The sequence below is a fragment of the Meleagris gallopavo genome, chromosome 1 (assembly GCF_905368555.1).
Source record: "Meleagris gallopavo chromosome 1, MGAL_WU_HG_1.1, whole genome shotgun sequence".
Taxonomy (NCBI): Eukaryota; Metazoa; Chordata; class Aves; order Galliformes; family Phasianidae; genus Meleagris; species Meleagris gallopavo.
The window spans coordinates 56,985,234-56,998,553 of NC_139404.1; the positions used below are offsets into that span (position 1 = coordinate 56,985,234).

At 40.5% G+C, this 13,320-nt stretch overlaps 1 protein-coding gene across 3 annotated transcripts in view; it reads left to right on the forward strand.

Moving 5' to 3' along the window:
• Positions 1–10,801, forward strand: part of LOC100551345 (diacylglycerol kinase iota) — a 175,368-nt gene extending 164,567 nt beyond the window's left edge. For all 3 annotated transcript variants that reach the window (XM_085229072.1, XM_085229054.1, XM_085229062.1), the window contains one exon: positions 1,011–10,801. In XM_085229072.1, the coding sequence (XP_085085198.1) occupies positions 1,011–1,127 (117 nt within the window). In that variant the 3' untranslated portion in view covers positions 1,128–10,801. The remainder of the gene's footprint in view (positions 1–1,010) is intronic.
• The last annotated feature ends 2,519 nt before the right edge of the window (positions 10,802–13,320 follow it).

Below are 13,320 nucleotides of genomic sequence, written 5' to 3' on the forward strand. Positions count from 1 at the left end.
AGCTTGGCCTCAAACTATTCGGTATGTTGGGTGTGAATGAAGCATCTCCATGGCACAGCAGCATCCTTCTCTTGTGTGGTCAAAAGAGAGGTTTGTGGGCAGGGACCATCTGGGAGAGCCTTGGTTTTTGATTGCACAGTGTCTGTGAGGCTTGACTGTTGTAGATGACTTGCTTTCTGAGGGTGGCTAACCATCTTTTTTTGTCCTCACTTGCCCTTGTGTTCATTGGTGTGACACTAACCACAACTGTCTTTCCATGTAAGCTTGAAGAAAGAAGATGTATAGGAAAAATTAAAACCTAGGAATATTCTGAAGAAAAAAAAAAAAAAAACCGACAAAACAATCTAATTGCTTGGGAACATTGTACAGAATCAGCCCTACTAGCATTTCTGAATATAAACAACCTGTATCAGTATTTGAAGGTGCTCAGATCAAAGGGTTCCAGAGTTGGAAATAGCTTTGTGCAGCAAGACAGTAACAATTCCTGTCATGTTAAACTGTAGGGAGTAGTCTATAAGCTGGAGAAAGATCATCTCTTTTTTAGATCTCTTTTTTCAGATTAGACTCTTTTCCAGTACTATATATTGTAAGAGATAATTTCTGCAACAGCTGGAATGCAGATAAGTGGCTTCTGAGTTGTTAATCTTCATCAATCCAGAGAGCAAGAATGGTTTTGTGGAGATTCTATTGCACTATTCACTCACATAGGCACTGCAGCCTAAGAATGTTCCTTCCAGTATGTGAGCCTTTCTGAGTAATGTATCAAAAAACATGTCCTTGCAGGGTCCAATGATTTGTCTTAAACTGCACAAAGACCTTGACATTCCTTAGAACCTCATGAGTCTCGTAGAAACACTTGATTCAATATCACCTTTATTTTTTGTACAAATAAGTAAATTCTCCAGATGTACTTCTGTCCTTCCTGTAGTAATTCTTCTGGATCATGCTTTCATCTGGTCTTTTAAATATGTTAGCACAAAATTTGTCTTCCTGTTTATTTATTATTATAGGGTAAGACTCCTCGTGACAGGGCTCAGCAAGCTGGTGATCCAGATCTGGCCTCCTATCTGGAAAGTCGACAGAATTACCAAATGGTTCCCCATGAAGATTTAGAAACAGCAGTCTGATGTCTGAAAACAGAGAAGAGGATCTTCAGAAACAGCAAGGCTGCACCTGAGCACTTGGCCATCATGTGAGGAAGAAGCTGATGGAATCAACATGTCTCTCGCTCTCATGGAAAATATCAGAGGACATGCCACCAGTTTCTAAGGGCTACATAGTCTTGCCACGGAACAGTTAGGTTCCATAAGTTAGCCCATGATGGATGAGTTGGGACACTCAAAGGTCTGTGGAATCCATGGGCCATGGAAATTTACCTTAATTGCTTCCAGCAAGTAGCATGAACTTCTCCCATGTTCATCTGTACAATTTATTAAAAAAAAAAAGAAAAAGAAAAAGAAAGAGAGAAGTGAGTGTGGGGGAACCAAACTAACTGGGACATTAAAACACCTAACCAGGCCCTCCACCATCCCTACGTTTTCTTGCATACCCTTAATTCTCCCATTCCTCTCACTTGTCATCTGGTAAATAGTATCTGTTATCTCTGTGTTTTCACAAATGGTCATGCAGTAGCAAAAAAAAATTGAGGAGCTCTGGAATGCCCTTAGGAAGAAAACGTTTGTGTTCCTTACTTTGCTATCCCTTTGGAAGCTGCTTCCTCAGCGTTCTGTCACTGGAGAGTTTTTTCACTTTTGGAGAAGATTCTGCCTATTGCCTTGTTTTCTAGGGTTTGGGTCAATTTACAACAGTAACAAAAACTAACCTCCTCATTGTTGCTGCATATATGCTTATGGTATCCTGATGAGACAGTCATTTAAATAGAAAGGTTATCCAATATAGCCACGTTGTATGACAAAGCAGAAAGCTACCCCTAAGGTTTCTTGCACCACCGCTGTACTTGTAATGACTGACCAGTTTCTGTCAGCATTCAGGCCTGACTAAAAACTAATAGCTATTTTTTTTTATTTTTATTTTTTCACTTCTGGAAAGATGGGTTTTATGACAAGGAAAGGAAACCTAGGAATTCATCAGTCAGCCATGAATAAATGAACAAGCACTGCATATATTGGGAACAGGAAAATTTCTTCTGGCTGAACCTGTAAACTACCTGATTCCCCATGGGGAATGGAAGAAAGTTTTAAAGAGATGCTCTCCCTAAGAAAAAGGACAAGCATCAGCTCTTTGCCTCATTACTCACTATAGGCTTGGAAATTTAAACTTGCTTAGCTGCTGTAAAGGCCTGCCATGGCTACTGTACTCATCTGTTCTCTGTCTTACCTCAAAGATTATAACTACAAAAGGAGAAAAATCAGACACACACAGACATACAGAAAATTTTCATCTTCAGGTTTTCTATCATTAAAGACAATTCAGCTACCAGAAATAGCAGAGCTTCCACTTTGCCCAGTTCTTATGAAGACACTCATGGCCCACTTTTGGCATAATTCTTGCAATAGATTTTTGAATTTTACTTTGCTGTTTGTTTTGACAGATCATGTAGTGATTGGTTTCAAATGCATTTCTAGGGAAAGGTCTTTGGTAGATGTCGATCATCAAGATCTCATGCAGTTTGGAAACCATGGAAAAAACTCAGGTCATTGTTCAGATAAGTTTTACTTCCTCAGTAGAAGTTGTGGAAATTAAATGAATGAAAATCCTGTCTTTATTCTTTTTAAGTTCATCTTTTCCCTTCCTCCCTTCCTCCGTCCCTCCCTCCCTCTCTCCTTTCCTCCTTCTTTTTCTCCCTCTTTCCTTTCCTCCTTCCTTCCCACCTTCCCTCCTTCCTTCCCTCCCCCCTTCCTTCCTTTTCCTTCCTTTCTGAGTGATTCTTGTGGCAGAAAAAGAAAAGCTATATATATATATATATATAATTTTATTTTTTCTGTTTTCAAAAGTTTACTTGATATGAGCGAAATATTTCTTTAGTATTTCTTCCTCTGGAAGGAAACTATATATATTTGTAATCTATTGATCAATGGCGACATGAAATGTATTTTGTCTTTTTTTTCCTATCTTTACTTCTCTTGTTTGAGAAATAAAATATGAAACCCAAATTTCTTCCCTTGATAATAACGCAGGGGCTTATGGTGAAGGTGTATATATTGGAAACGAATTTGACAATGGTTAAAATAAATATATAATTATACAATTTTGGTGTATGTGAAACTTCCATAAGGAAGACCCTCACCCTCACAGTATGGTTTCATGGTAGGCATTGCATCATTTTCTAACTGTGAGAAAAGACTATACTGTAATATTTCTATATATTTGACTTAAAATATGAATGATGCTAGTATCAGTTGTATCTTTTTGCTGTTTTACTGATATGAGAAGCAGAGAGAGCTTTAGCGATACCAGGAACTGGATTTTGTCCTGTGCTGAGGTCAGACTGAGCCTGAGTACAGGATGCTCAGTGAGCACTTTGCAGCTCCCTCATCCTTAAGTCACAAGAAGGTGAAACAATAAAGGTTTGCTCTGATCACAGGTAGCCTCCAGAAGCCATGTGTGAATTATTATACAGACCTGGGCCTGGTCCTTCTTCATCTCCTGTAGTGCTCCCCTTGGTGCACTTGGATATGTCTCTTGTCCCCAGGGGTTGTGCACTGTTCACAGAAGGGGCTGGCTCTGGAGTAGACAGATTTCCTGAGCTCCTTTCTGCCATTTGGACTACTCAAAGTAGCTGGAGCACACATGACAGAGCTTGGCCTGCTTTTTTCCCTAGCAGCAGGAGTGTGATGCTATGATCAGAGCGAGACAGTTGTGCCTCTAGAAAACTTACTGCTCCGTGTACGCGGTAGGAGGCAGTTACCTTGTGATGGAAATAAACCCCAGTGCTCGAATTAGGACAGGAGCTGGCTGGATGTAGTGCCTTTTAACATTCAAGGTGTCCAAAGCACTGCACAAGTAATGCATTAGATACTAGTGATGTATTGTATGTAGATAACAGAGCATGTGTATTATTTTTTGAGATGGCTCACACACAGCCAGGGATATCAGAGCTTGGTTCACTGAGGGATAAAGTTTTGGGCGAGGATTCAGCAGGATTAGTTCCTATTCCTTCCCCCATGCTGTGAGATTCCCAGTTTTGGACAGCCACTAGAAGCAGGCAAATCTCAGCCGTTAATGGTAGCACACACATACTGAATCTCTTGAGTACCTGGGATCTAGCTTAGTAAAATATCATTTGTTCTTGCACTGTGTAGAGCCTGCTGGAAGCCCACTTAGATTACACATGAAACATTTTGATTTACTAGAAGTGTCTATTCTGTGGGTGTTTCTATATATGTGTGTATATTGCTATATATATGTATATTTATAAATATTAGTATGCATATATATAGACTCATGGACACTTTTAGGACTGTGCCATTTGAATAGCAAGGTATCTAGGGATGCTCAGATGCTGAGGTTGATGGACTGGCAAAATGTCATTTTCCATTTTAATTTGTTATTAAGGGGGACCCTTTTCAGTAGTACTGAAGAGCTCCTGAATAGTTCCATTGTACTGGTTTGCTATCTCATTCTGGAGTTAAATGGAGGGAAATGAAATATTTATAACATTGATAAAATAAAGTTACTTTTATTATTTAATAGCATTAGTTACTTTTATTGTTTCACGCTTCAGTGCTAGAGATATCATTCTGTGTTTTCCAAGGCATGATGATGTCATCTCTTTCTCTCTGATTAGAGCACCCTTCAGTATTGTGAGGTGTAAGGCTGAATGACTCATGCAAGACAGGAGTGCAAGGCAAATTTTGCATTGGCTCACAGAATTGTCCTTAGACTCCAGTAACACTTTCAGTATTTCACATGAAGGCTTCTCTGTGGTTTTACATTTTCAGATATCTGTAGGTGTTTTTAATGACAGCTATCACTTTACTTTTCCCCAGCAGTATCAACTTGTGCTGTAGCCTGGATTCTGCTACATAAGGACCGTCTTCTAGAAGTACCATAGACGTAAAGAAAATAGAACAAAATTTATATCCTGTTGCCCTTGATCTTCCCATTTGTGTTTGCAGAGCTGATGCTTTGTGGATGAATAACTGTGTTTTATTCTTTCTAGCATGGCAGAGGAATACTCTTTAAGCAGTATTTAATGTCCTCTTTTGCTCATTTTTGCCTTTTTTTTCTTTTCTTTTTTTTTTTTTTTTTTTTTTTTTGCTGTGACAGTAGCGTGCCTGTTAATGAAAATCACTAGCACACAACCTCACGGTTGGAAGATGACTGTTTTCCTTTCAAGCTGTACTAGATGCTTGCTGTGGGGTGCAGTTATGTGCTGACCCTTTCAGTTTGTCAAAAACATGTAGAGAAGATCTGATTCTTGGTAAAAGCTATGAAATGGACAAGGTGCATTGGTAATCTGAAGTTTGCTGGTGTTTAATGATACATAAGAAATATGTGAATATGCTGGAAGTATGGCTACTTTGAAAATACTCCAAGGACAATTATATCCTTACACTTCATATATTCCAAGAAGGAAGCAGTTCCTTATATTGAGCCATCTGAGGTGTGTCATTTTCTTTCCTCCACTTTTTGCATCTTTTGCATCAGACTAATATCCATGGAGGAGTACTTTGCAAGAAGTTTAAGGTGTTTAAGCTTCTGTATAAGAACTCTTCTACTATACTGAAATTAACATTTCTTTCTCCACTGTATCTGTTCCTTTCCATTCATCAAATATTATTTTCTCTCTTTATTTGCCTTTTGAAATCTGAGCCAAAACGACATTGGTTGTTTGTTTCCTAATTAATCTAAAGCCTAAAGTGTGAGTACCTTTAGTTGTTTCAGTGATCCTCTTAGCAGCTTATCATGTAAGTGTGCCTTTCTGGATACCTGTCTGGCTACAGGATATAGTATTACAGGGTTCACTGTGGCAGCACTCATCTTTTCATTTTGCTTTCTTAGCAACAGAGCAGGCAACTATTTTTCTTAGTAATGGATAGCTACAGCTTTAAAATCCCAAGACCTGCCTGCCAAGATCAGTTGATTGCAATGGAGACTCAGTAATGTGCCAAAAGTGACTTGCCAGCATATTGATGAAGACCAGAATTTTATGCAGAGGATGTGTCTCAAGAGTCAGTGCTTTAACTCCCTTTGGAAGAGCAGTTCATGACTGCACTGTGAAAATGCTTCCAGAGTAGTTATTACTCAGATTCTGGGGCAAACAGAATACTTACAGGGGCCAGGATGGTTCAGTCTTTGCTGAGGAGTTACCAGTCCCAACAGACTGCAGGAGCTTGGCATAGGCTGCCCCAAAGTACGCTAAGTACCTGGATTCTCACTTCTGTACCCAGCAGTCAAAGGAAGGACTGTGGCTAAGTGTACTCCAAGTTGTGCAGTGGCACCATGCTTCTCCTGACTGCCTTACCCAATGTCCTCCGTCAGTACCAGAGCTCAGTGGCCTCTCTCTCTCTCTAGCAAATTTCCAGCACCCCTGCCCATGACTGTACCCACGGAGAGCAGTGTTCTCTTGTTCCCTCTACACGCACACTGCAGCAATGGCCCCCACCTTGGCCAAGGGATTTCCTGGCCTGTGTATGGTGCTGCTACTGCAATGGGGGAAAATTCCTCCCTCAGGCCTTGATCATGCAAGTAAATTCATTACATTTGACTTCAGTGATTAGGCAGGCTTAGAGCTGAATAACCTTACTGTATTCAGCCATCAGAGTGCATCTTGTCTCCTGCCTTATTTATAGGGTGCCACATTCCAGTCTCAGCTGCAGTTTCTTGTTTCTCAGTTTTTTTTTTTTTTTTTTTTTTTTTAAAGACAATCTATCCTATACAGTACACATGTATTCAGTTATACTGAGTGGGAAAGACAAGCCTCTCATTTTAAAAACTCATTCTGATGTAACACACAACAACTAAGAAATCTAAGCAGGGGGATGCTTTGTAACAAAAGCAATTGTTTCAACATAAACACATCTATAATTCTGGAAAGAATTTTATACTTAGCCCTTTAAAAACAGTCTAGCTTATGCTTTTGTTTCCATTTTATGGAGGAGATTTTGGGATCCTAAAACAGCAGCGATTCTACTGAAACATGCATACAAGAAGGTGAATAACCAAGAGAATGGATGAGAGGTTTTCTTCAGTAATTTGCTTTATGCTATTTTGCCCTCATCTACTAGAAACAGAACACTGATAAGGGAATGATATTTCAGAGTTCCCCAATATGCTTTGGCATGCAAGAAATACACACCATTTGTTTTAGCAGTATAGTACTACATATGTAATTGCTTCATCTAAAGCCAGCCTCTTTTTGCTAGCAAAGTGTAACACCTGGCTCTTCAATTAGTCCCTGTTTAGGAGTATGCTTGATGTGTAACCTACCACTCAGCAAAGTGTGCGTGGTTGCAATCCGGCGCTCCATCATGACAAGTGCTGCAGCAATTAGCTAAGTACTAATGCATGAACCACACAGCAATTCATTACTTAGCCTTAACCTTTATTTTAATGAGGGGAATGGCCTTCTGGTTCAAACTATCTTAATGACCTTCAATTATCACTTTTTTTCCTCAGCATGTGGCAGAGGGAAAGTGCAGTTCTTTCTCTTACAAAATTCAGAAATACAAGTCTTGTCTAGGAATGGTAGGAACCAGTTAGGTTTGTAGATATGGAGAAGAAACTCAAGAAGCTCTTGAGCTTGATTCAACAGACATGAACAATTTCAACTTGGCTAATTGGGCTCTAATGGATAGTTCCCCTTATGTAGGACTGTAAAAAAAAAAATAAAAAAAAATCCTATATGACATTCACACAGAAAATGACAGGAGGCAAGGTTAGAAAAGTAAAGCTAAGCTGGGTCCCGGGAATGTGGACTCTACAGGATGGATTATGTAAGCATTGCTATTTTCTGAGCAGAGAGCTGCAATGCTAACTGTTGAAGATCACGGTAATGAGTAATTAATTTATCACAATTATCATATATATATCCACTTTTGGGGATGCCAGAGGTTTTCCTTCCAAATGAATGGTAAGAAAGTCGCATCAAAAGACATGATTGCTACAGGCCACAAAGCAAATTACTGTCTTCCCTCTACTGTCCCCCAGCTTGGCCCTTTTTACAGAACCAGTGCTTTTTTTTTTAGCTCAGAAGGGGAGAACTATTACTGATGTATTTGTTTTAACAGGAGTCGGGTGCAGCTGTGAGTTTTCTCCTGTGGTCTTGCCACTATTGTAATAGTGTCCGTATCTCCTTGGCACATGATAGCAGCATACTCTCATCAATCTGAGAAAAGACGTAAGCTTGCTGGCTGCTAATGGCAGGAAGGAAATGGAACATAATTTTATTTAAATCTGATTTAAAATCATTTTGAATGCTCTTTGCTTTTCCTTCCTTTTATTATTTTTTTCCCTGTCATTTTCAGTCCTTTTTCACTGGAGTCTTTACTTTCTGATCAGTTTTCTTCCTTACTTCACGCTGCCTTGATTTTTGACTGGAAAGGTCAAAATTCTGTTCAGTGGTTTGCCTCTAGGACACTTCTGCTTGACCAGCATCACAGATGGCTGGATGTCCTCTGACCATACCCAGCCATAGGTAGGAATATTAAAATTCTGCTGTACTGGGACATGGAGCACTAAGGGCACTTCTGGGGGTAACTGTAATGTCTCAGGATTGAGCAAATGGGAAGCCTGATGAACTTGGGCATTTTGCATGTAAGCAGTAGATTACAGCCTTCCCAAACTTAGTATTAATATTAATAGGGAAAAAAAAAAACAGTCATCTTTCTTTGTTGTTGTTAGTTTTGGTCTTTTTTCTTTTTCCTTTTTTTTTTTCTTTTTTTTTTTCTTTTTTGCTCTACTCTGACATTCCTCCTCTTCACCATTTTTCTGTTAAATAATTTTTGCCTGAGCAAATGTGACCATGCTGCTCTGTGACGTGCTTGCAAGAAGTACCAGCTGCTTCCAATTGGCGAGGGAGTGTGCTGTTCTCTGGTGTGAAGTGGCCAGCCCTGCTGCCACATTGCTTTCTGCTCAGAAAAAATCATGGTGAGATGGCAGGGCCTTATCAGGTTTTTTTTGTTCCATTTACTTGTCACTCCAGAGTGATTCTCTTCCATCTGCCTCCTTTGATCACACAGCACTTTGGGAGAAAAGAAAAAAAGTGGCTGAGCCTTCAAAGCACTGAGCAGCCCTTGGGAGTTCTGCCTCTCTTTGGCTTAGTAGCTGCACCTCACAGATCCTGGGAAAGGGGCTTGCCTTATTTGCATAAAAAAACATATATCACCTTACTGGCAAAAAGTGGCTTCTCTTTGGAGGCTATATATTCCCAACATTCCACTATGAGCCAGGAAGGGTGTAAAATACATATGGACATTGACAAACCTTCAATTTATGAAGGCTCTTCCAAGCTATGATCATCAAGTGTGTTTTTCTTCCTAGTGTTGGGGCAGTTGCATACACTCAACTCCCTGCAACCCTACTTGAAAACTAATCAAGGGTTAAAATCCTTTCCCAAACAGGCTTGAGAGTTGCCAGCTTTGGCCACGGGCCCGTGAGCATGCAGTGTGTTGGGGAAGGGAACTGGGAGTTTACTGCCAGCATTTCACTGTGTAAAGGTCTGCAAGGTGAAGTGTGAGATATGAAGGTTGTTTTTCTTGTATTATTTCATGCTGTAAACTGTCTGCCAGTCATTTTGGATGCAGCCAGCTTTATGGAAGCAGGAGACTTTTGAATGATTTTGGGAAGTTGAGGTGATAATATAGCTGAGAATTCACATTCTGCATTTCCCGTGCAAACCTTCTAACAGTCCATGGAGGTTTCAGTGTCCTCTCTGAGTCAGTGAGCAGAATATTTTGCTACAAATTACAAGCCTTCCTCTGTGCCACTGTTACTGCTACTTTGCTTCTTTCTGCATAGCTTTTACAACAGCTATGGCTTTGTAGACTCTCACTGGGAATAGCCATGATGCTTCGTGGGGAAAGATTATTTTCTTATGGATACAAATACTCACCGAACTGCAAGTGTGTGCTAATGAAAATGCAATGTACATAAGGGCTGGAGATGGTTTATGAGGCTGTCACTGTTAGCTCAGTGGGGATTTATTCTGAGCAAGAACTGACTTTTTTTTTTTTTTTTTTTTTTTTTTTTTAGCAAAACATAAAGCTTATGCAGAAGCTGGTCACTATGTTTAATGATATGCTTCTGTCTTTTGGCAGTTTACAAGTATAATGATGTGTTACAGAATAGGGAAAACACTTGCTGTGTGTTGTTAATTAATTAATAGTTGTTAATTAATCAGCGTATCTTTCTGGAGTTGCTGTGGTTAAAGGGATAGGGTAGAGCGTAATGAGTCAGAGGGCTGAAGTTTTATTCCTGCCACTGTCGCTGAGTCTGTGCTGGGCAAGTCGTTTAATCTTGTGTACCTCAGTTTACTCATCTGTAAAATAGGGATGGTATCAACCTCCCCAACAAACAGGTGTTGACTTTGTGTGGCCAAAAATTTCCATTATATTAACCAATCACCAGTTTCTCACTGTGCCTCGTAGCATTGCTCCCATTTATTATTGTACTTCATTTAGAGCTGTTTATTGAAGGAAGGTGGGACTAACTCTGTCCCATGCTTTTTAGCTGAGTTGACTTAAACTGAGATAGTAAAGAGTGCTGGAAGATGCCAAGTTTCTAATGAGTTAGTTCTCACTTTTCATACTTGATTTCCGTGCCTGAACTATCTTGTCTTACAGTTGTTTTTTTTTTACCTCAGTTGAAATTTCTAATCAATAAAAGCATTCAAGTGGTTGCCCTTCTTCCTGAGGATAATATTTTGTTGAATTTTAAAGCGGTTATATACCATCATACTGAATTCACTGAGCACAGTGTGCTCCATTTGGAAGGGCCTGTCTCAGAAAATACACCTCACTGCTGCCCCTTTCTACTATGGGAGCGTCTTTTCCGACAGCCCAAAATTCACCACTGGGGTCTGTTGATGCAAAATATTTCTGGGGAAGGAGCCAAACATCTGAGAGAGAAGACTCTTTGGTCTTCATGCTGGCATCTGTTCTGGCCATGAAGCAAAATGAGAGATTAAAACTGATGAACAAGTTCAAGAGTTAATGATAAGCCAGAGATCTGAGGATGCTTCCTGCAAAAAGGAACAAGGCCAAGATGGTGGTTTATCAAAGGAGCTGTGATCAGGTGGCATGTTGATGAGCAGACTGATGATGGAAAGGCTGTTTCCATCAGGCTGCAGAGTGGATACAATCAATTGTTGTTTCCTGGAGGTAATAGTGGAAGGATAAAGGACAAATTCCAGTCTCCGGAATTCACTCCAGATGAAATAAGGTGTGACAGAGATCAGAATCTGGACTGTTCCATAGTGTGTTTAGATCCCTGAATAGAGCAATAAAGTCAAATAATAAATGCACATACTCAGCCAACATTTCAAGAGGATCCAGAGTTCCAGTATTTGTACATATCCTATTATCTGAACACACATCTGTTCCAGGAGTTGTAATAACATCACAAAGGGCTCTTTTATGCTGTCTGACCCCATGCATAATGCCCCGGAGCTGTGCATCATGAGGCTGCCAGCTGGCAAAGGGAATCTGAGGCATGCAGCAGCACCCATGAAATGCAGCTATATTTAACAGAATATCAGGGCCCAGATAATCAGCAGTGGTGGGGGACAGGAAAAAGGGGAAGTATTTTTTTGCAACAAAGCAAGAAAGCATCTTCTTCCCTGATTTTCGTGCATTTCCTATTTATATAAACTACCTTGATCACTGCTGCTGCTAAACAAGGAGATTTTAAACTGGAAGAAAGAGCAAATCTGTACACAATGAAAGAGCTGGATGCTGTTCCTTTTGGACACTTTTTCTGTATTGTGACTTGTGTGGAAATGTACAGAATAAAAATGAAGAAGCGTAAGCCTTGGCTGGGATGAGTTTCCTTGTGTTATTTGCCTGTGGAGCTGGGCTGCTGCATCTTGCAGAGCTGTAAAACTGGTGCAAGCAGTTAGAGGGAGAGGAGGAAAGGGCTAGAATTATAGAAACAGAATTATTAAGGTTGGAAAGACCACTAAGATCATTAAGTCCAACTGCCAACTCATCCCCAGCATGCTCCCTAAACCATGTCCCTCAGTGCCACATTCACATGGTTCTTGAACACCTCAAAGGATGGTGACTCTGCTACCTCTGCAGGCAGCCTGTGCCACTGCAGCACCACTCTCTATGAGAAGAAATATTTCCTAATATCCAACCTGAGAATGTGAAAGCCAAACTTCTGCATGAATGTGTGTGTGTGCTGTGGCAGGGCAATGAGCAGGAAGAGAGCACAAGGCCTTTGGACAGGCCAGCCTCAGAGTTGGGATAAGCAAAGGGTTAATGATACCCCTAATATTTCTGGGGAAATCTCAGTGTTGTGGTAAATTCAGGTTATTGGCAGCAGAGATCCTGCGGATATACAGGACTGTAGTATAGGCAGAACAGGTCACCTCAGAACTGTATCCATGCTTCTCAAGAGCATTTTAATAGTGCAACCTCTGATTCACTCCCCAGTTTAGCTTTGGTTTTCAGTTTAGCACAGTTTTAAGTTATTCTGTAAGTAGGATATAATAGCACTGTTTCTTTCTGCCCAACTGCGCGTGGTTGAAGAAATTTCTGTCATGGTCACTGCTTCCTTTCTTGACTTCTCTGCCTGCCCTACTCAAGGGCTTCTTTGCTGCTTCGGACATTTAGGTTCTCCTGACCTCTTCCATGCGACATGATAGTTCCATCTCCCTTATTGCTGCTTTCCCACCCTGAAATATTCTTGAATTGACCATCTTCTGGGACAAGGCCTGCAAACAGCCACTTCCCTCACACATGGATCTGACCCCCACCTCCACTCTGAGCCCTTTGTTGCTCAAAGCTGCTGCCAGTAGCCAGCTGTGCTCTTTCTCATCTCTTTTAAAGGATTTCTTAAATGCCCTTTTCCCGCTGTCTCAGACAAACTAAGAATATTATTATTATTAATGGTAGTGCTAAGAAGACTTATTTTGCCTGTGAAGGACTGACCAAAGATTATGAGCTCCATTGAGTCTTTCTGCTCAGTATTTTTGACATTTATAAGTGTTGCAACAAAGCAGTGAATCCTCTGAAGTCCTCCGTGGTAACAAGATGCACCAAATGGTTGCCAGCTGCTCCCTGGGAATGCTGGTGAAGAAGAGGTGATTCGGGTGTGCTCAGAGCTGCTCTCAGCAACATCTGGAGGTGTTCTACCACCTGCAAGCAGAGCTGCTTGATGGGGCCTTTGAAAAAGGATGGTACAGTTTTACATCTC